The 23987-nt window shown below is 35.7% G+C and overlaps 1 protein-coding gene and 5 non-coding genes across 6 annotated transcripts; 2 read left to right on the top strand and 4 right to left on the bottom strand.

Moving 5' to 3' along the window:
• Window positions 1-1528: 1528 nt before the first annotated feature.
• On the bottom strand, window positions 1529-23520 carry LOC123717856. Its single transcript, XM_045674106.1, has 13 exons — window positions 23364-23520; window positions 22778-23239; window positions 22203-22369; window positions 22022-22122; window positions 21175-21293; window positions 20082-20332; window positions 12473-12633; window positions 11492-11633; window positions 7887-8160; window positions 5805-5949; window positions 4546-4622; window positions 4300-4467; window positions 1529-1906 (listed from the first exon to the last, which is right to left on the bottom strand). The coding sequence occupies exons 1-13, from the start codon at window positions 23473-23475 to the stop codon at window positions 1791-1793; spliced, it is 2295 nt and encodes a 764-aa protein (XP_045530062.1). The 5' UTR covers window positions 23476-23520; the 3' UTR covers window positions 1529-1790.
• Window positions 12980-13052, bottom strand: Trnaa-agc. The gene has a single exon. It is a non-coding gene; the product is annotated as a tRNA-Ala (tRNA).
• On the bottom strand, window positions 14575-14647 carry Trnaa-agc. The gene has a single exon. It is a non-coding gene; the product is annotated as a tRNA-Ala (tRNA).
• Window positions 17413-17485, bottom strand: Trnaa-agc. Its single transcript has one exon. It is a non-coding gene; the product is annotated as a tRNA-Ala (tRNA).
• Trnaa-agc lies at window positions 18263-18335 on the top strand. Its single transcript has one exon. It is a non-coding gene; the product is annotated as a tRNA-Ala (tRNA).
• Window positions 19885-19957, top strand: Trnaa-agc. The gene has a single exon. It is a non-coding gene; the product is annotated as a tRNA-Ala (tRNA).
• Window positions 23521-23987: the final 467 nt, after the last annotated feature.

Here is a 23987-nt window from a genome sequence, read left to right as displayed (position 1 = left end):
CATTTTTTTTTTAAATTTTATAAGGAAAAATATTATATTATATTATGGATCTATTTATTCAACAATAAAAGATGTAAAAGGGCGATCTTAAAGCTGAGAGTTGCATGCATTATAACTTCTTCGTGTAATTTTCGAATTGTAGGCGATGTGACTGACAGCTCGAACGCATGTCAAATCGACATTGACATTGACGTTTACGAAACGATATCTCTCTTATTATGGGGGCTTAGTCAAGAATCAAAATGCCTTAACAGTAGTGTATGTAGAAATGCGAAAGCAAAATTTGTCTATACGAACCAGTATTTTTTTGCTACGTATAAGGAAGGTAATCTTTAAACTATATATTTGATTTTAAGTATATTAAGCTCCCTTATAACACGGTATTCTTATAACGCATTTAAATATTACGCGATTTCAGCCCCTTATATAAGACGGGTTATTAAAGGGACTGAAATCGGAAAATAACATATGACGCGGTCATTGAACACGGGGACACACAAGAGCGTTATACAACGCGGACCTAATCTACAGTGTTACAAGATATAGTGATTAATGTATTGTGATATGCTTTAAGTGTATATTAATTTAATGAAAAAAAATTCACTCAACGATCATTACAGTTTACCAATGTATTGTTCCACTGTATGTATAAATTTGCATTAAAAATTGATAACAAAAAAGTTTTTGATGTCATACCTAATAAAAAGCTTTTTTTATATAGAACAGGTGGCAAACGGGCAGGAGGCTCATCTGATGTTAAGTGACACCGCCGCCCATGGACGCTGACATAGCCAGAAGGCTCCCAAGTGCGTTGCCGATCTTTCCAGAATTGGTACGCTCTTTTCTTGGAAGGACCGTAAGTCGAATTGGTTCGGAAATACTTCAGTGGACAGCTGGATCCACATAGCGGTGGTGCGTGGCAAAAAATGCCTTAGAAAATGCTCAGTTGTGGAACCACGGACGTCGAGGTGATACGGATGGTATTTTGTATTCTGCCTCGACGTCCGAAGATGAAACTCAGCTGCAGGTATTAATCCGAACAACTCCTCTGAACACTCTCAATGGTAAATGCGGTAGAAGATGCAGAGACCCCACATCTCTACGCAACGCCAAAGGATCGAGCCGCTCGGAGAGGGATTGGTCATCGACGATTCGAACCGCTCTTCGTTGAATACGGTCTAGTGGAAGGAGCTGGTACTGGGGAGCTCCCGCCCAGAGGTGAGAACAGTATTCCATGTGGGGCCGTATTTGCGCTTTATAGAGTTGCAAGCGGTGGCCCGGAGTGAAGTACCGTCTCGCCTTGCTGAGCACAGCAAGCTTTTTGGAGGCTAATTAAGCCTTTCCCTCGAAATGACCGCGAAACTGAACGTCGTTCGATATGTCAACGCCAAGTATTCCGATGCTGGCTGTGGCTTCAAGAGTGTTTTCGAAAAGAGGAGTAGCGACAAAGGGTGTTTTTTTTCGCGGAATAAATAATATTTGGGGGTATTTCAAAATAAATTATATTTAAGAATATTTACAACACAATGTATGCTTAATACGGTCATTGCCTAACCATTAGGAAATAAGCATTTATTAATCTATATAACAATCGGTGGTTTTGAATCAATACTAACTAGAAGTATTTTTGTTTGTAACAAATAAGATACTACACCAATTTCATATTGTTCCATTAGAGCAGTATATCCCTAACATATATATTATTTATAAAAACAAATTCCCAGTTAGCGAAGCCAGAATTTGGTATTAATCAGGCATTATAGGTATGAATGGGTGATAAGTACTTGTGATTAATCTGTTATGGAGAAAGTCTGAAAACTATTTATCCAGGGCTGTTTGGTGAATGCTGGGGTCTCATCTTCGGGTGATGCTTGGAATGTTGTAGATATCTCTGATAGCATAGAACCTGGAATGGATAAACCGATTAAGATAAGATTGAAAGAAAACACTATTTTACCAGATAGATGCTATGTGTTATTATAAAATTATTTAAATTATGTAAAATAATTATAAGTTTATAATAATACATAGCTTCAATCCAGTAAAAAAGTGTTCTTTTTCAATGTGTAAAAGCTATGTTAACAAAAGACAATACTATGTTTAAAGATGTTTAATCTTAATGGGAATCATTTTTTGTAGAATATAAACAATTCTACGAAAGAATAAAAATTCTGAAGGTGTCTCAGAATGATTTTAGTTTTTGTATTGACAAATCGCCTGGACGTCAAGCATGAACGAGCATGAACGTCGATCGCGTTCGAGAGTCTGTTATGGACTCCCCACAAGATTGTACAAGAAATGAACCCTGATGATCCTGATAAACAAGTCAAATTCTGCAGGACAGTATAAAACCTTTTCAGGAGTTTCGTAAAATCTGGTTCTCTGACGAATCTAATTTTAACATCAATGGTCATGTTGACAAAATTGCAGATGGGCTTTCGAGAATCCGTTAGAACTGTCGAAGCCCTTGCACTAACCCAAAAGTTATTTGGGCTGCCATATCAAGACAAGGAATTATCGGTCCATATTGTTTTGAGGATGACCGAGGTCGAACTCAGACCGTTCATTGTGACCAATATGACCATATGATTCAGACTTTTTGCTGCAGAAATGCAAAACCAGAAGAGCTACAACCGCAACACCTGTTCCCAGCGAGATAGAACCACTTCTCATTAGCTGGTCTTAACGTTTCCCTGGAAGAGTGACTAGTCGGCGAGGAGACACCAATTGGCCGCGTAGCAGCTCTGATTTAATGTCTGCTGATTTCGTTCTATGGGGCTACCTAAAAAGCAAAGTTTGCAATCCAATTGCCACCCAACCTGAATGTTTTGATGCAAAGAATCACTGAAGAAATCAACTCTTTTCCAAGAGCAATGCTCCAGCGAGTTATTGAAAATTTTAGCTCCAGGTAAATGTTACCAGGGAAATGAGTATGAACAAATGAATGGTGCGCATTTGCAAACGGTTGTTATTCATAATTAAACTTCTCTTTATATTAACATAAAATAAAATGAGATTTAACATCTAAAAACGAAAAACAGTCTGAGACACCCATTACTTCTAGAGATTTAGTAGAGTTGTTTGTTTCTTTATAGAATTGGCAGTTGCACTTCTTTAGTAGAATATTTATTTATTTTCACTTCGTTACCAACGGACTATCGCTAACAAGGTATTACTTCCAGGCGACCCTAGTATCGAGGGATAAAAAAGAAACACAAACCAACTCGTACTTTAACAAGGGCAAAAAGTTAACCGAAAAAGATTTCTTAGAAAAAGATTGTAACACCAGAAATTACACTAAAAAAAATATGTGTATTTATGTACAGATACCCGCAAACTTCTTGAGCATTAAACAAGGGAGTGGGGGAAAGTTTGCGCATCGTACACAGCGCGGGACACAAACGTCAACTGATTCACCAATCACGCGATCGATACGTCATTCTAATGCCAGTGATACGTAAAAATCGCTTCTGTAGGCAAGGCTATTTGTTCAGGATGTTTGCCGGTATCTATACACGCGTTAGGATTTATACTTTTTTGGCGTAACAAGATAAAAATCTTTCGACTTATTCTACGTTTGTAGACGACACTAACAATAGAAAAAAGGTTTTTAATACATTAACAGTTTTATTATAACGCGTTATCTAATTAAATAAAGTTTATTTCAATATTACCAAAAAAAATTCTACATAATTAAAGAAATTTACATTTTTTACTTTAAAATGTTGACTTCTGGCTTCAGGCTTTAGTATCGGTTAATGTATATCTGTAGCTATTTGAAATGGAATTAACATTTGTAGAATTAATAGCTCATTCGTTTCGATGCTTTCGTAAATGTAACGTAAAATAATATTCATTAAATGTAACTATTTATGCTTGAAGGAAAGATCTTCTAGATATAATTTGATAACGTAATAGTATATTTTAATAATGTGATATTTTATCACTAAAAATAATATTAGAATTTACTATTTGATATTACTCATGTGTGTAACGAACTTTCGATTGTACCACCATATCATTTTATGCCATTTTCTTGCAAATAAATTATTATTATTATTAATTAAGAGGCAAAAGAGGATGATCAAAAAGATTTTTAAACAAATTAAAAAAAAATATTTAAATGACGTAACCGGTACTAGTCGTTATAGATATAGTTATAAAAATCCTACTTTTACAAAGTCCCGGGTTAGAGTCCTGAAATTTATGACATTGGTCATTGATTTAGAAGTTCAACACACAGATTTCTACACAATCAGCCTACCAACACAGAATTTCTTTTTCGGAACTCAAACTTACCAAAAATCTCGCTGTGTTCATATTGTTTGATAATCTCACATAACTGTATTAAATGTCCTTCGTGATAATCCAGCTGGGATACGAACTCCACGTCCCTCGTCACGCAGTGATAAATCAATTCCAGACCACTGCGACACGTTGCCAGAACAGCCTGTGTTAATGTGCTGGCTAGAACAGTTTCGATCGACATCAAAAGGCGGTAACGATATTGAAATTACATATCTGGATGCATAATATGAAACTTACCTACATCCTTGATGGCGCGTGCGCATATCCACAGAGCATACACGATTACTTGCAATAGGACAAGTCTGCACTCGCATCTGAAATGCATTTGTCAAATCTGTGAATGACTGCACAGATTAAAAACTTTTCTGTAAATGTCATAAAAATAAAAAAAAACATCTTTCGTTTTCTGACATTTATGGTTTCGTAAATATAAAAAAAAGCTTTTCCTTACTAGTACTTTCAGCAAATTATTATTGGCACACAAATCGTTTTTAATTTGTGAAGCCAGTAATTGTAATTAGATTTAAAAAAAAAAACATTTTTCACATGAAAGGCTTAGAAACATTTTGTTTTCTGGCATTTATGGTTTCGTGGATATTTGTTTAAAAAATATATAATTCGGAGCTTTTCTTTAGTGGCCGTTCAAGTATTACGTAAGCATTATGGGGGGGAGGGGCATATAGCCAGATACACAACTGTATTTTATCTAAAAGGTGGACTTTAAAGACAACTACATGGAAAGGACCGAGGGGAAGAAGAGGGCTCCTCAAAAAAAGGTGGATCGAAGAAATAGAAGCGGTATCAGGAAGCAGCAGAGCCAGTTGGCGATCGATAGTACTAAAGGTAGCTAAGATATAGGATATATTATATTGTCTTTTGTTAACATAGCTATTACACATTATGAAAACTCTTTTTATACGGATTGAAGCTATGTATTATTATTATAAACTTATAATTATTTTACATAAATTTAATTTTGTCCGACGTTTCGCGTGCTTTACAGCGTGAGCGGTCACGGTGACAAAAGGTTTTGAATGTCAAAAGTATCACAGCTGCGGAGAAAGTTGTGTTATCTGTATTTATTTCCCCGGAGTTGATATCAACTAAAATTTAAAATTATGTAAATCATTATAAGTTTATAATAATAATACATAGCTTCAATCCGTTTAAAAAGTGTTTTCTTAAAGGATATATAGGTTAACAAGATAAATAAAATAATGTATAAAATCTAAGCTTTTTGTTATGATTCGAAATTAAACAGGCTTTATTATTATATATTATTTAGGGTGAGGGGGGGTCGTTGATTTTCTTATTTGGTGATTACGTCATCAGTAATTATTTACTTTTTTACACATTAGTCGTATACGTTTATGTACTATAATTTTTGAGAGCTTTGCATACTTTTAATATCATCTGATAAAGAAAGCCTTGCATTTTACATCTGACATTTATGGTTAAATCAATATTTTTTTAAAGGAACAAGGAACAGTCCTTACCTAGTATTATCTGTAATCGTCAAACTCGTATGTAACAGTTGCAAGTTCCGTGCGACTGCCAAAGCTTGAGACACCAATCGATCTGTCTCCATACATTTGAGTGCAGTCTCAACCTGCTTTAGTAGAACTTGGAGAAGGCACGAGTCTAAAGAGATTGTTTTTATCAAACTAAGCTAACAAATCTTAAATAATATATTATAGAGGAAATATTAGATTTTTTCTTACTTAAAAAAACCCTACGTTATCCCTGATGAACATAGGCTCTATAGAACATTTTCAAGAAAGTTTACCAATAAAAATCCGATTGAAAATAGAGCAGTCAATAAAAAAGTCCAGGATACCAGAAGTTAAAGTTTTTTTGTACTTAACAGAGAAAGGTTTAGACTGTCATCAGCGAATTAATGCTGGTGGAACATCAGTTCACAGCTTTTTGGTACAAAAAGAAAGCAATGCAACATCGCCCTCGTCATAGGGGCAACGATCTTAACAATTTTATCAAAACCATATTTTGTTTTTATTATAAAGGTAAAAAAAAATCTGTGTGCAAACGGTCAGGAAGCTCACCTGTTGCTAAGTGATACCGCTGCCCATAGACACGTTCAATGCCAGAGGGAGTTTGCCGGCCTTTTAAGAATTGGTTTTGATTCTTGAAGACCCTAAGTCGAATTGGTTCGGAAATACTTCAGTAGGCAACTGGTTCCACATGGTGTACACGGCAAAAATGCCTTAAAGACGCTCAGTTGAATGACGGACGTCGAGCTGATACGTATGGGTGGAATTTCATATTCTGCCTCTTCATCCGATGGCGAACCTCAGCTGCAAGTTATTCGGACAACTTCTCTAAACACTCTCCATCAATCGGAAAGGGATTAGTCGTCGACGAGACAATTCAAACCACTCTTCGTTAAATACGGTCAAGTGGAAGGAGCTGGTACTGGGGAGCTCCCGCCCAGAGGTGAGAACAGTACTCCCCACCTACTCCGAATTTGCGCTTTATACAGCTGCAAGCGGTGGCCCGGAGTGAAGTACCGTCTTGCCTTGCTGCGTACTCCAAGCTCTTTGGAAGCTAATTTAGCAGTTCCCTACAAATGACCGGGAAACTGTACGTCGTTCGATATCTCAATTTCGATACTGGCTGTGCCTTTAAGAAGAGTGCCTTCCAAAAGAGGAGTTGCGACAAAGAGTGTTTTTTCGTATATCGAGACCTAACTCGTTTATAGAAATAGATATATAGACATCTTAGACTAGACATTGAACTTTTTATAGCACATATTAAAATATAATTATGTATAATGTAAACTGAACTCGTGGAAGTAAGTTATTGTATTTAATTATGATAATTACTTTATATTCGTTTACTGTAAAGAGTAGGCCATTAAAATATCATGTAATTCTTCTCGTTATACGATGTATTTCTGAACCAATTCGACTTTCGGTCCTTAAAGAAAAAAGCGTACCAATTCTTAAAGGCCGGCAACGCACTTGCTAGCCCTTGGAATGTGGCCCGTTTGTTACATTAAAAAAAAAACGCCACTGACGTTTATGTGTACAAAAATATTTAAGTCATATTTAGATTTTATTGAATAATACACAAATTTATTCGATTGTTATGACATAACGTATATATATATATATGTACATAGTCGACATTTGTCAATCTGACAGGCAACCTCCTGTGCCTGATGCAGACTGTCGGCTTTTTGGGTCTAAGGCAAGTCGGTATCTGCAAGATGTTATCCTTCACCGTTCGAGCGAATGTTCTAACATTCAGCGAACACAATGAAAGTCCAGTGGTGCACGGGCGGGGCTCGAACCTACGACCTCGGGAATGAGAGCCGCATCCTGAATCCACTAGGCAATCACATACTCGTCATATATGCTATAAAAAAATACCGTCCTAGTAAAAATCAATCTCTTGTAATATTTCGTGGAATTTATCTTTGTAGTGTATCATAGCGACATTGAGGAGATAAAATATATAAGATTTCGGATTAAATAGTTTAAAATATAATATTCACAATTTTTTTTAATAACGCCTAGTTAAAATATATTCAATACAACATACAAAAACATAGTACTCACCTTTCCTATACAAAAGTACACCTTGATCGAAATCTACCCTCAAATTTCCCGAACTACCGTCACATAATAAATTTTTTCCGTTTTCTTTCGAATTTGTTTCTTCCCTGCAAAGTTTTACCAATAGCGGTAAAGCCGAACAAGATACCATCGGTCGTGGTCTAGATATTATAATGTTACGTATAATAACTCTAATTTGAGATATGTATATTGGTAAAAGAGTTAGTAACAAATGCATGAGGGATATGAAGAACCCACTGTATAGTAATCCCGAAGACTGAAAATCAAACATAAAAATAACGTTAGTAGTTAACTCACACACTCACCCCGTACTCGATCAAAACACAGCCGAATTAGGTATTAATTAAATAAATGTATATAATATTTTGTATAGAATGTTTCCTTTAGGAAATATTTGAATCTTTTTCTATATATTATGTATTCCATCTACAAAAAAGTATAAAAGTCTTTTTATTATATATAATTTATATTAGTGGTGGAGCTCGACGTTTCTTACATGACATAGGTGGTATGTTATGCATGATCGGATACAGGCCACCTTGTGTCTCAGGGACATCATCCTTATATTCAGGAGGAAATGGAGTTGAAAGAGGACAAAAAAAGGTCTTCTTGCTATAATATGTGGTTACGGAAGGACATGCTAGATATATTACGGGGTTTTGCCATAGGGCTCCATTGGCAGGAGCTTGGTGTGACTTTGGATTGTCTAGAAGTCACGCGCTTCTGTGTGCGTTACGTGTATGTGTCTTGGTTAAAGTGTGCTTATTGTTTACGCTTTCGCGTTACATTAAGCTTTAGTTAAATTGACTCTTAGTATTGTTAACGTGATGTCGGTAGTATTGGAATTACTTCAGTTGGGCACTTTTGTTGACACTTTTCTTCACTGATTCAATATTCACTTTAAAATTTTAGTAATTACGCCGCGTGTTTTTTTTTTCTTGAGGAATCTCGCTGTTGGCCTTAAGGGCCTTTACAGCTCAGCTCGGGCTGTTTTGGCGAGCGTAGCTCGGCCAGAATGGCTTGTTTTCCCGCGGGTAGCGCAAGGGCGTCTCCTGTGAGACTCGAACCTCGGCTTGGGCCGTCGCGGGGTGGTCAATCGCCTGAAGGGCAGGACGGAAGCTCACTGTAGTGAGCGAAGTGCGAAGTAAAGGTCCTCGCCTTCCCCGGTGAAGGCGGTTTTTTACCCTAATCTGTGATTGGCTATTTTTATTATTTTTGGCCGCACGGGCGGCTTTTAATTTATCGTTTGCTACGGTAATTGGATCATCCGGATCCGTTAGTATGTGTCGGGGCCACCTACGAGCCCTTTTTGTCGGGAAGAGGTGATAGTTGATGCTTTTACGCACCAGCGGATTGGGATGGTGTTTAGCCTTGTCAAAGTAGCGTGTGGACGCCAGCTTCTTCCATTGGGCTATGGTAGGGAGCTCCAGGTCGTGGTGGAGATCGACGTTTCTCACATAGAAGGGCGCACCGGTCGCGATTCTCATGAATCGCGACTGAAGCACCTGTAGTCGGTGTATATAGGAGGGGGCACAATGCGCAAAGACTACGCTAGCGTGTGTCATGCACGGTCGGATGCAAAGCCGGGTGCGCAAGTGCAGCTTGTTTTTATATCTTTTTCCCTACTTCGACACGATCCCCTCCGGGCTGACGTCAGTTCCGTTAAAGCACAGAGTAAGTAAACTGAACAACTGTGACACTTGCGCTCTTACCCTAATAGCAAGATTATATTTCTTTAACTAAAATTAGCCAGGTTTATATGATTAAAAAGCTAACAGTATGTACCTACGTACATTTTTCTTATATATAAAGTCATAATTGTAGGTTAAATATTCATCAAACATCTAAATAAACACCAATTAACGGTCTATTGTTAAATAAAAAACAATGTGTTCGTCTGGAGGTGACTGGGCAACAAAGGAGGCCTAATTATTTTCCAATAAAATACATTCTTTTCCAGTCGAGTCATTAGTTGTGAAACCAACAAGATTCTATTAGAATTTAATGTATCATATTTTATATTTATTTGAAAGAAAAGTTGTATACTAGACGGAATTTAAAAAATTTGCTTCGGAACGTGTGTACGCGTGTCTTGCGCAACCTAAATATTATTGCATGTGAGACGAATATATATAATTACACACAAGAATTAGATAGAGACAAGGAGAAGAAAACTTATTTATAAAAGTTTAATTTTTATATTAATAAGTTTTCTATTGTATTAGAAAACTTTAAACATAATTATTTAGCTAAATATCTTGACTATAGTACTATTTTGTTTGTTAAACACAAACTCTGTGGTGAAATGAGACACATTTTTTAAATCATATTATTATAAAATAAATCAATGGCACTACAACCTTTTTAGGTCTGGGCCTCAGATTTCTGTATCTGTTTCATGATCGTTTGTTAATCGAAAAGGCAAGTAGGTGATCAGCCTTCTGTTCCTGATGCACGCGTCGTCTTTTTGGGTCAAAGGCTCTCCTAACGAAGTTTTCCTTCATCGTTGGAGCTAATGTTAAATGCATTAGACCGGGGATCGAACCTACGACCTTAGGGATGAGAGTCGCACGCTGAAGCCACTAGGCCAACGCTGCTCATTTATTTTAATTCTCATTAAAATAAATTTAATTTCTTCAATCACTCATCAATTGAATACATATAGTCTGACAATATTAGAAGTTTTTAGCATTAAGACCGCGGTATCATACTTGTTATAATATTTGTATTGTAAATTAAACAATTATTTACTAGGTGACCCGGCAAACGCCGTTTTGCCATCTAAATATATATAGGGAACACATAAAAAAGGAAAAAAATTGTCTAAAAAATAAATTTGAGGTGGCCATCCCTTATCACTTAGGAGTTTGAAAGATATATAGCAGCCGACTTACTGAATATGCATTAAAAAATTCATAAGCGTCGGTCGAGCCGTTTCGGAGGAGTAGTTCCGTACTACCGACCGGGGTTAGTTCACTATAGGGGTAGGTTGACAAACTATCAAAGACTTGTCCGACGCAATAGCTTTAAGGCAGCCAGAGAGGCACGAGAGTCCGTCACCTTCCCTTGTTCAATCACCGTCGCATGCGCAAGTCGTTTGCGAGAAGGATCGTATTATTGAAAAACTATCTATTTATTTATAGCTATTGATTGACAAAACATTTCTTTCCGTTATGTATTATTGTATCTGATTTCGTTGCAGTTTTGAGGTTATGTAACGTAGACGAAAATTAAAAGATGTTTAGGGGCTAGTAGACTAATGTATAACGGGGCTAAAAAGGGCTAAAAGTTGTTAATTAATAACAAATAATAATTATATCTAACATTAGATATATTTTTTTAAACAAAAGTTTATAAAAAGTTTTATCGATTTCGCCTTATGTATAAAATAATTGTTTACTCTTATAATTTGAATTTTATTGTGTTTAATTGATGTGACGGAAGATTATAAATTAAGATAGAAGCCCTTAAGCTGAAACTTGGTCAACCAACCCCAGTCTCCTCTATGGGTACGTTGTGACACGATAATTCTATATATATATATATAGATTAGGTATTTCGTACTTAGAAGTTTTTATAGCACTTACCGTGGTATCCAGAAGAGTGGATATTTTACAAAATATATCCATAAATTCATTTAATTGATTGTCTTTCGATAAATTTTGTAATATCGAAAGTATTGCAAGGAGTCGTCTCGCTAAAACGGCTTGTTCCTCCTTATATAGGACCCTGAAATGCCAAATATCTCAATATTTTTGTAGTTGTGTGCACCACACGCTGTAATCCCAATTGCCAAGCGATCTCCCGACTGGACACCCCAAGGAAACGTGCCAAAACAGACCTGGCAACGACGCATTGCACAGGCATGACCTGGAGAAGTCAAAGAAGAGAGTTTCCAGTGGCGCTACAACCAACCCTCACATCTGTTTCATGATCATTTGTCAATTGGCAACTGACCAGCCTTCTGCCACACGCCATCGACTTTTTAGATCTAAGGCAAGCCGGTTTCCTCACGATGGTTTCCTTCACTGTTCCAGGGAATGTTAAATGCGCACGTAGAAAGTCCACTGTTTCAAAGCCGGGGATCGAAGCCACGACCTCAAAGATGAGAGAACACTGAAGCCAGTAGGACAACACTGCTCACAATTGTTGTGAACGTTTATTTAATGTATTATTATGGGTTTGATTCTCTATCTCTCTTCAAATCATTGCTTCTTTTTTTATTTCTATAAAGTGTACTATGGTGAATGTTCTGAAGCATTGTTTGGGTTGATACCTCCTGCTTTTTTCAACACCGTACGAGCCGTATCAATGCAAAATCATCATCAACATCACCATGGTGGCTGGAAGTCTTCCACAGTCCATTTAACAAGGCTTACTAGCGAACTGTGGAATAGACTCCCAGTCTTCTCTGAGATATTATTCTATCAACAATACAAACAATGTTCTCCTCCCTCAAAGGCCGGCAACGGATCCGCTAAAAATGATAAAACCCGCTGCGATAACTACCCTTTTTGGGCGCCCCTAGGCTAGTTTGCCCCCCATTATTTAAATAAATAAAACATTACCTGCCACTAATAAGATCCTCAAAGTCAACAGGAACAAATTCGTTCGTTGATTCAATGTACTTTTCGTCCATCTCTCTTTGATAGACCGTCGTTAACCGCTGAGCTATAGTGCTCACATCGCTATACACTTCGTTTAACACGCCCATCAATATTTTGAGGAACTAAAAAAATATATGATGTTTTGTTTTCAAGGCTCTCAAATACACATGTTAAAATGATGCCAATATTATGAGATATACACGTGTGAAAAAGACATGATAACTTAAGGCGCCAGACCAGATCCATGCAACGTCCTGACAATCGAGTAGATCGCAATGTCGCAGCACAACCCACGAGGGGACACTTTCTCATGAAGACGCATGGGTCCGCCAAGCATCCGCGAATATAATGTAAATACACAATTATGTAAGAATTTAAGATTTTTTATATAATTGTTATACGAATTCCTTACTTAAGTCATAAGATTTATAATATTTCAAAAATACCGAAAAAAGTTTCAAAAATAATTGGAGGCGCCGGGTATCGATCCCGGTACCTCTCGCATGCTAAGCGAGCGCTCTACCATCTGAGCTACGCCCCCCGATACAAGCTTAAATCAAAAGTGAATACGGAAGCAATCTTTACCCAAGATATTGCGTAAGACAATACGTGACACTTGCGGCCTTTCACTCGCGTTCGTATCAAAACCTATGTCATAGTGTAATGCCTTCTACCAGCGCCTAGTCGCAGCATCACACGGCTGGACTTATTTCGTATATTGAAAAAGTATGGTGGATAATGTCCCATCCTAAAGGCGGAAGAATTTTCGAAATGGGTCCAACAATTGTAACGTTACAAACATACAAATCTTTGCTCTTACGGGCCACTTCAGTCATTTCCCTTGACATAGGCTGTATATGCAAAAAGAACTAAATAAGTCCATTGTAAGTGGCCATATGGTTTGGTCTGTCTAATTTGAGACAATTTTGGGTCTCAACATCCCCAATGCGAGACAAACTGGGGCTAGAGAGGTGTCGAGGCAGCAAGTCGACGTAGCTGTTAGGGAATACTTCGAAGATGATGAAGAAGATAGCCTTCAAATTATCACCTTCCCAAAAGCACTGCTGCATAAAGCTTTCAAAAGTTGATCAGATTTTAAAGGCAGTGAATGAGAGAGATTTTTCTAAAACATATGTTAAACGTAGACGAAATATATTTACGAACGTGACATGATAACTTACGGATCAACATCACTAAGCAGTTTTCTAATAGTATTATTAATAAATACATTATTAGCTAATATGACATAGCTAATTGTGTTGTCGAAATTATACTCATTTAGCTGCGATGCGTGGATTACAATCCAGCCTATACAATAATTATGGCTGATAAGGAATATTATGTTGACTTAATTTCCTACAATACTAATGAATTAAACTAAGGTAAAATTCTTCAGTGCAGTTCTACAGAACACTATGTAACGTTTTAACACTATGTGTGTCGTGTATCCGAGATACCTCACTTTCACTTATCACTAAACTAGTTTTATTAACACAAAAGGTTTAGTACTCTTTTGGCGTCTTATTCCTGTTGTATCATGATGAATTGCCTCAGCATTCACATGGCTTTGTAGCCTGTTTAAGTGATCTAAGGCAAGCCGTTTCGCCGTATTTAGGACTGTATCCACATTAAGATCCTTGTGGATACTTTCATTTTTAATGTAGCATGGTGACAATGTCCATAAGAACCTTGTTCTGAAACCGTTGTATTCTTTCGAAATAGCTTTTCGCTGTACAACCCCAAAGCTGAAGCCAACGTGAAGCCAACAAGAAGTTATATGTTATATATTGACAGGGAAGATTGCCTTCCTATTAGCCAGTACATTTGTTTGCATCATATATCTAATTCATCTAGTTTCAATCAATTAACATAAGCTCAAGAATACCTAAACCTTACAGAACAATCTCACTTCCAATTAGTGAAAACTTACAATCCCGTTAATTTGAGTTTCCAATTGATACATCTTAATTAACACAAATAAAAAAAACACATTACTTTGCGTGTAAGAAAGTTTTTATTTCACCCAATAGTTGCGAACATAATTTTAAAAAAGCAAAAATAATTGGAGGCGCCGGGTATCGATCCCGGTACCTCTCACATGCTAAGCGAGCGCTCTACCATCTGAGCTACGCCCCCTGATACGTTTTACAGAGAAACTGTCCTTTGCTTTACCGAACGTAAAGCTAGAACATGTACCGCCCGCGGCAAGTAAATGTCCACGAAGTTTCAATCGACAACCTTGCAGTATCTCCCAAGGTAACTCAGTCGTTCATTATATAATCTTTAGTCTATAAAGCCTAATAATTAGATTGTGTTAATGTATTTTAGATTTTAGTCTATTTTTAAATAAATATTAAATTCTGAAGGCAGTGTTGGCCTATTGACTAGTGACTGTCATACCTGAGGTCGTAGGTTCGATGCCCGGCTGTGCACCAATGATTCTGTCTATGTGCGCATTTAACATTCGCTCGAACGGTGAAGGAAAATATCGCGAGGAAACCGGCTTGCCTTAGTTAGACCCAAACAGTCGACGTATGTCAGGCACAGTAGGCAGATCACCTACTTGCTTATTAGATTAATGCTTATGAAATAGATACATAAATTTGAGGCCCAGACCTAAAAAATGTTGTAGCGCCACTGATTTATTTATTTATTTACACTTCGTTACACTACAATATATAAATAAAAAACATGAACATAATTAAATCAAAAGGAGGGCAACTGGCGGCCTTATCGCTTACGAGCGATCTCTTCCAGGCAACCACTGTGAGTAAAGAAAAAATGTATTACATTACATAAGATAGGCAAGTAGTGCAAAAATACACGTTATACGCAATTATTAAAACAAAACTAAACAGGGACAAAAAAAACAAACTAATCTAAAAAGATGATACATTAAAAATAGAAAGTAAAAAGACACATAAATCACGATAATTTAAGATAAGTCTCACGTCAGTTAGTAAGAAAGCTATGATGTGGACAGGTAATGTTTGTACAGAAGAAATTTAAAGGAAGATAGAGAAGGAGCTAAGCGAATAGGAACGGGAAGTGAATTCCATAACTGCAGAGACCTTAAAGGAATCGTCAAGAAAGGAGGAGTTATGAGATGGGATTTCAAGGGTATAGTTGTCGGAAGAGCGTAAGCTGTAGTTATGGGCTCCCCAAAAATTGAAATCATTTTTGAGACAGGAAAGAGTTTTACAGTTACAGGAGTTGAACAGGATGGAATATAGGAGATGGAGAACATGGGCAACACTTCGCTCACGAAATATTTTTTTTTATTGGTCCACCATTTATTTGAGGCCAAATTTTAATTAAAAATATAATAAGACAATTATACACCTAGCTGCCCCCGTGAACTTCGTTTTGCCTTAATCTGATTTATTATCACACCTTTTTAATACATACTGTACAGCTTGCTAGCTGACAGCTGTGAAATGTGTGTTTAATCTTTATGTGTATTGTATGTCAGGAGTGTCTGTATTGTATATGTAATGTATGTATGAGCAAGCTGCACTATATAATGAAATATATGAGAGGGTGAGATGTAAGAAACTAACAACTCTACGGATCACTAAGCCCTACAGATGTACCCTAACACATAAATAGTGAATATATAAATAAGTACGGAATGTCTGCACCAAGAGACCTAAGGTAACAGACGGAGCCCTACGGGTAGGATCAAAGGTTCGAGGTGGTGGGATCATCTCAAAGCTATCAGGCAGGCTCACCACGATAATTATGAGCTTGAATTAGTCTTCGCCACTTTGAGAGGAAGCGAGAATATGACATAGCAATATTCAAATCTGATTTATTGTTCAAAGACAATATCTTAAATATTACTTAATACACACATACATAATATTATTTTAGTGAGCTGATGGTGTATTGCGCACCTTCAGCCATTACCATTTTGGACCACGTGAGTCGTGTCAGCATTTGGTCAATGTTCAGATGAAATCTGAACACATACCAACATATGTAACATTTTACCCCAGATACTGTTCTTTTCCGGAATAAAAACCTTTGTCAGAATAAATTTAAAAAAAAAATACGACTTGGACCATTCGAGTTTTCACATTAGCAACATATTTTCCTTGCTCAACGATATATCGCAATACAGGGAAATGCTGGAAAAGGTCACACAGACCAGGGTCGATAATTTTTGAAACCAAAAAAAATAATAAAATGAAAACCATTGGAAAAAGATGGAGAATGTTATAAAAATGAAAGGAAAAATTATTTACCCGCGATCTGATGTTGGTAAGGGGTAGGGGTTATTAAGGGTAAAAAATTGAAATGGAAAAGTTGTAGATAATTAATAGATCTAAAGGTATTTCATAGAGAAACCGGGGAATGGGATGACGGATCTGGGCCTTACTGCATACCTGATACTTGGTAGTAGATTTTCTGAGATTTACTATAATAATATATTTTTTTTTACCATCGGAAAGTAGAGATTCAACGAGCGGAAAGCACAAAAGCTTTTTATTATTTTTAAAGGCCTAACCTGGTAACAGGGAACTTTTTAAATTTCTTTTTATGCTATTTTTGTTATATATATGCATGTAAAGGTGATTTTATATAATTTTCATTCTCTGAGTATGTTTTTAAATCGCAATTTCCTCTTATAATGAACAAATAGGTCTCTATAGGTCCATATAATTTTTATCAAGACATTGTATAGTATTTTTTTCGCCAACAACCAATACTTTTTCATTTATTTAAACAAACAAAAGTTCCTTCACTCGAAAGCCTCACAAACTAATAGTACGATAGTTGACAAATTTATAAACGTGTCTTGAACTAAAATCATATTACCATAAAACTGGTTGCGACGTCAATGTGCCAACGAACGTTTCAGCCCACCGATTATTTACAAAAATACTTTGAAAAATAATTGGAGGCGCCGGGTATCGATCCCGGTACCTCTCACATGCTAAGCGAGCGCTCTACCATCTGAGCTACGCCCCCATACGAATTGTTTTTGAATTTATCACTACAGTTTAACTAATTGGATTAACTTGTAACTTTCACATTGAATTAACGATGTCAAAATTGTTGGATTTTGTCAAGTCAACCTTGTAACTGTGTAATATTTAAGAGTCCTTTGACGAACTAGTACAACACTTGCACGTTGAATAAATAGATAAAAAACAAAACATTTCGTCCACATGGAAAGGGAGCGTTCAGGTATTACGTAACGAATTTGGGGGGGGGGGGGATGTCCTCTTGTAAAGTTCCGACGCGGGGCGGGGATTGAATCACGCGTTATTGTTAATATTATTTTCCACTTTCCAATACTTTACACCACATAATAGTAAGTTTTAGGTATGAAGAGTACCTGGCTGTGGTCACGAAACGTTTTACTATTGGATACCGAAAACGTTACATGGGGGGGGGGGGGGGGGGTCAAGCATCTCCAAAAATTGCGTGACGTAATACTTGACCGCTCCCAAAGTGTAGGCACAGCTTGCCAGGCAGTGGATTGTGAAAAGTGTGTTTAAATTTATATGTATTAAAAGTCAGGAGTTTCTTTATATAGTATATGTAGTGTTTGCAAGCTGTACTAGATAATTAAATATATGGGAAGGTGATATCTAAGAACCTAACAACGGTACGGATAGTGTTAATAAGTCGCACAGGAACAAAAGTTGTCCTTTCGTGGTCGAATTTTATTTGCCGCGGGCGGTACATGTTTTAACTTTACGTTCGGTAAAGCAAAGGATAGTTTCACTGCGTTACGTATCAGGGGGCGTAGCTCAGATGGTAGAGCGCTCGCTTAGCATGTGAGAGGTACCGGGATCGATACCCGGCGCCTCCAATTATTTTTGCTTTTTTAAAATTATGTTCGCAACTATTGGGTGAAATAAAAACTTTCTTACACGCAAAGTAATGTGTTTTTTTTATTTGTGTTAATTAAGATGTATCAATTGGAAACTCAAATTAACGGGATTGTAAGTTTTCACTAATTGGAAGTGAGATTGTTCTGTAAGGTTTAGGTATTCTTGAGCTTATGTTAATTGATTGAAACTAGATGAATTAGATATATGATGCAAACAAATGTACTGGCTAATAGGAAGGCAATCTTCCCTGTCAATATATAACATATAACTTCTTGTTGGCTTCACGTTGGCTTCAGCTTTGGGGTTGTACAGCGAAAAGCTATTTCGAAAGAATACAACGGTTTCAGAACAAGGTTCTTATGGACATTGTCACCATGCTACATTAAAAATGAAAGTATCCACAAGGATCTTAATGTGGATACAGTCCTAAATACGGCGAAACGGCTTGCCTTGGCTCACTGAAACAGGCTACAAAGCCATGTGAATGCTGAGGCAATTCATCATGATACAACAGGAATAAGACGCCAAAAGAGTACTAAACCTTTTGTGTTAATAAACCTAGTTTAGTGATAAGTGAAAGTGAGGTATCTCGGATACACGACACACATAGTGTTAAAACGTTACATAGTGTTCTGTAGAACTGCACTGAAGAATTTTACCTTAGTTTAATTCATTAGTATTGTAGGAAATTAAGTCAACATAATATTACTTATCAGCCATAATTATTGTATAGGCTGGATTGTAATCCACGTAAAGTTGCATCGCAGCTAAATGAGTATAATTTCGACAACACAATTAGCTATGTCATATTAGCATTGAAATTAAATATCATTCAATAATGAATTTATTAATAATATTATTAGAAAACTGCTTAGTGATGTTGATCCGTAAGTTATCATGTCACGTTCGTAAATATATTTCGTCTACGTTTAACATATGTTTTAGAAAAATCTCTCTCATTCACTGCCTTTAAAATCTGATCAACTTTTGAAAGCTTTATGCAGCAGTGCTTTTGGGAAGGTGATAATTTGAAGGCTATCTTCTTCATCATCTTCGAAGTATTCCCTAACAGCTACGTCGACTTGCTGCCTCGACACCTCTCTAGCCCCAGTTTGTCTCGCATTGGGGATGTTGAGACCCAAAATTGTCTCAAATTAGACAGACCAAACCATATGGCCACTTACGATGGACTTATTTAGTTCTTTTTGCATATACAGCCTATGTCAAGGGAAATGACGGAAGTGGCTCGTAAGAGCAAAGATTTGTATGTTTGTAACGTTACAATTGTTGGACCCATTTCGAAAATTCTTCCGCCTTTAGGATGGGACATTATCCACCATACTTTTTCAATATACGAAATAAGTCCAGCCGTGTGATGCTGCGACTAGGCGCTGGTAGAAGGCATTACACTATGACATAGGTTTTGATACGAACGCGAGTGAAAGGCCGCAAGTGTCACGTATTGTCTTACGCAATATCTTGGGTAAAGATTGCTTCCGTATTCACTTTTGATTTAAGCTTGTATCGGGGGGCGTAGCTCAGATGGTAGAGCGCTCGCTTAGCATGTGAGAGGTACCGGGATCGATACCCGGCGCCTCCAAACTTTTTTAGATTTAGGATATTTTTCATTTTTTAATAAAAAAAAATCACTTAGAACCAACATAAAAACTGTTTTATTCCGTGGACTCAAAACTTATAAAAAAAAATAGATAAATAATACTCACATTATTATATCTCTCTATCCCGTTCCCGCTGGCTATACAAGTGAGATCTTCATACACATTTGTAATATTAAATCTTTTTTTCCGCCTACCCGCATTCGGTGTGGAGGGTAGTCGATGAAAAGTACTAAAAACCCGACACTTGTTAACTGATGCGTCCACTTTTCTTAATTTTTCATTATATTCCAGTATGGAATGTTGGTCCGTAGTACATTCCATTATTAAAGGAAGAAATTGTTTTAGATTTGATACTTCTGAAAATAACAAAAAAATCAATCCACCTTGAAAAACCTTAAACAGAGAGAAAAAAAATTATAGCTATGTGGTAACAATATGGACTCAAAGAGCTCAAATTTACATACTCAAGAAAATATCAAACACCCCATAGTTTTCCAAAACATCAGATGTCCATGAATTTCTTAATATGCCTATGGTAAAAGAGGAAATAACCGCTCATGATGAACTAGAAACTAAGACTTCAAAAGCACCCCAACCATCTAACTAGGACAGCAGGACAGCTAACTATACCAGAAACTACTCAACGATTAAAAGAGCAGACTGAGTTTAAATAATAATAGGCAGGCTCCACTGGGAGTAGCGCATGACACGTCAAGGAGCACTCAACGTATCTACTTATAGTCTCAAAGACTGATTGTAAGATTCATAAAAAAAAAAGTGGTAACAGTAAACAAATTCCACTTAGAATACTTCAAGAGATCAGTGTACCACCAAAGGACGTCAACGCACTCGCTCACTGTGTGAGTGAGAGGAAAAATGTGTAATTCGACAGTATCCATCCTTTGTGACTCACAACCAAAGTGGAGAAAATATTTTATTAGAATTTTCTGTTCGACCACAAATTTAACCCGAAATCTAGAAATATTTATTTATAAATCAGTGACATATGACAAACTAAGGAATCAAATTTAATATAATAAAGTTTTTTATTAATTCCATTTGCCTCGATGAACTTGTTGGCAGAGGGCGCTATGCCATGGTTCATGTCTTTCCTTTATAATAAAATATTAATTATAAGGAAAATATTTAGTTATTTTCCAATGCGATTTCTATATATAGTAGAAAAGAAATTACTTACCATTTCTTGTCATTTTATTGAACCTCAAAAATTGTGATTTATCTGTCTGCGCACTGCTCGTACTCTTTGTCCTTTTCACTTGTAGTGGTTCTCTTTCTATGTAACTGTTATGTTTATGACTGAAATAAACATACACAATAATAATATTAAAAGTCGAAACTAAACAAATTTATTATAATATATATTTTTTTATTATTAATATATATAAATTACCTGTAACATCTTGACAACTTTTTTATTTTGTAAAATCAAAATAACGTAAATATGAAAGAAACTATGCCTAAATTAAAATTTCTAATGAGATAATTCAAGATTATAATTAATAAACTATAATGATAAAATTTCAATAGTAAAATTTTGAACACAATTTCAATTCAAAATCAAAATAAGTTAATTTTATTATGTTCATAAGTGTACTTACACTTATGAATGTCAATAGAAAATATGTTAAATTGATTTTCAGTTTGCAAGTCAAGGGTGTAGAGAAGGCAAGAAGACTTGAAACATGCATGTTTTGAGTCATACTAATTGTTTGAACTAGAGCAAAGCAATCCCAGGGATTAGAATCATTTAGGTAATCGTCAAATTTGTCTTGAAGTATTAATTTTATTTTGCCTTCCACACCCCCTCAAACAATTACTTCCTCATCATGGCAGACATAATCCAAAGTTATTCACACTGTGCAATACCAGTTATTAAACTAAAGTAATTTTTAACCCTATCATAAAATTTTAATAAATATAATTACTGTTCCAATAAAAACATGAGTCTCTTAACCTATCTTAATAATTGTTGTACTTCAGTGTAAGAAAACACAGTTAAAACATCTATGCAATGAAATATTTACCTATATGATGTATCATTTGGTCCAACAGTAACTTGTGTCAGCTTAATTTTAGATGATTCCAACATCTTACACTTCTCTTTTATGCTAATTATTTCCAAATTCTGAAAAGCAATATTGATATAATTAATTAGAGTCAAAAGTAATAGCTTGAATGAGCAAAGGTACATATAAATTGAAATACCTTAAAATCAAGCTGTGTTCTTAAATCATGTATCTGCTTGTTGGCAGTTCCTAGTTTTTCCATCCATTCCATTTGAGCCTTTTCCTGAGTCTTAATCTTCTCAAGTCGAGCATTATCCACAGATATTTGACATGTTTTTAGCTGTGTTCGGAGTATTGATGCCTCACCTGTAATATAATTTCTTAGCAGTCATAAATAATAATTATTCATGGGTGCTTAAATCTTAAATCACTAGGCCAACATTGTTCACATGTATAGTAAAAAATAAGATGGTATTTTCTATTATATTATATATTTTCAATACATATTACAGCACATTTTCTTCTCATGTATAAGAGTAAAGTTTGAAATGTACTATTTTTTATGTACTGATATGTATATTATTAACACTAAGTTAATATGATATAAGCAAAAATGTAAAGAAGTTATTATTGGTTCTTGCAGATACTAAGGTTTGAATCCTAAGAAAGCAAGTTTATTGTCAAATATAAGAAATTTCACCTACTTGTTTATTAAAATAATGTTTAGTAAAATTAACACAATAATCTTTTCTAAACATAATAAAAATTATGTACCTTCTTTAGTTACACATTTTTCTAATAACTTCCCATTTTCAGATTTTAATTTAGCATTTTCTTCTTGTAATTGCAAAAGTTGTTTATAAAATTGGCCTGAGTCCTGGCCTTTAAATATCTTATCATTTATAATAAAGTCATCACTAACATTAACATGCTCTTTGTTAATTTTAGTTGTCAGTCCTGGCAATGGGGAGGATATTCGTTCACATTTATTCCTTAAATTAGTTGATATTGTACTGTATGGGCTTGTTGTTGGCTTTTTAAAGGAGAATGGAGCTTTAGAAGTACTTGGTTCGGGGTACTCAAATTGTGTGCTAGATGAACCAGGCTGCATACACAAAGTATAATCAGGTAAGGTACTATCATTCTGATCATTGTAGGCCTCCTCACATGCTTGGCTTGCCAAGAGAAGGAGATCATCATCATTATCGTCACCCCAAGCGTCGGACTGGATTGTCGCTGAAATTATATATTAAAAAAGTAACTTATTACAAGAAATGTTACTCTAAAAACAGAATTTTAAAAGTAGTAAATAAAGATAATAATTTCTAGAAGTAGCTTGTAAACAACGTGAAAATATTACCCTTATTCGAAGTCAAATTTTGACTGAGTGGAAAATTATGGTCAGACACAGTTATATCTAGTTTAGCTTTTTTTCTTTCACCATAATTCTGAGGGAAAAAACGTTTGGACATTGTTTAATGTTTTAATTTCACTAAAGTTTGAAATAAATTAATATTTTAATTTACTTTGCCGCTGTTCTGATTTGACATTGACATTTGTCACACACAACTGGAGTTAAGAGATTAATTAATAAATATGTTAGCTATCTGTGCATGCGCAACGATTAAAGACGACGACACTATTGTATAAATAAATACACTTTCTTCATTAAAATAAATAGACAATATTATAAAAAACTGTATAACGCCGTTATCAAACATTATGGGCCCTAGTCTCGAAAGTATGTTTCAGCATCGTAATCTAGGTCCCATTTAGAAACTATAGTTTTTCTTAATATTATAGCAATATTAAGTCAAAACTCTGACTTTGTGTACCTATAGTTTCAATGTTCTGAACTCTATCCCATCTCCATCTTTTAAGTAAATATGTAATTTCATCGCACTTTTTTAAAATAGTTTCTGTCTATCAAGCTATACCCTAGTTACATAATAATACAGAATGTTAAAATACTTTTTTTTGCAAA

This window comes from Pieris brassicae, chromosome 13, assembly GCF_905147105.1.
Source record: "Pieris brassicae chromosome 13, ilPieBrab1.1, whole genome shotgun sequence".
Taxonomy (NCBI): Eukaryota; Metazoa; Arthropoda; class Insecta; order Lepidoptera; family Pieridae; genus Pieris; species Pieris brassicae.
The sequence above is the reverse complement of the archived record's forward strand: the minus strand, read 5'-3'. Positions and strand labels throughout refer to the sequence as shown.

Bases quoted from the DNA above. Each gene is read 5' to 3' on its own strand.
- LOC123717856 (XM_045674106.1), bottom strand. From the start codon at position 23,475: ATGTCCAAACGTTTTTTCCCTCAGAATTATGGTGAAAGAAAAAAAGCT. The intron at 22,370-22,777 runs GTACATAATTTT...ATTATATTACAG, and splicing joins AAAATGTGTAACTAAAGAAG to GTGAGGCATCAATACTCCGA. The intron at 20,333-21,174 runs GTAAGTAATTTC...TGTTATTTTCAG, and splicing joins CAATAAAATGACAAGAAATG to AAGTATCAAATCTAAAACAA.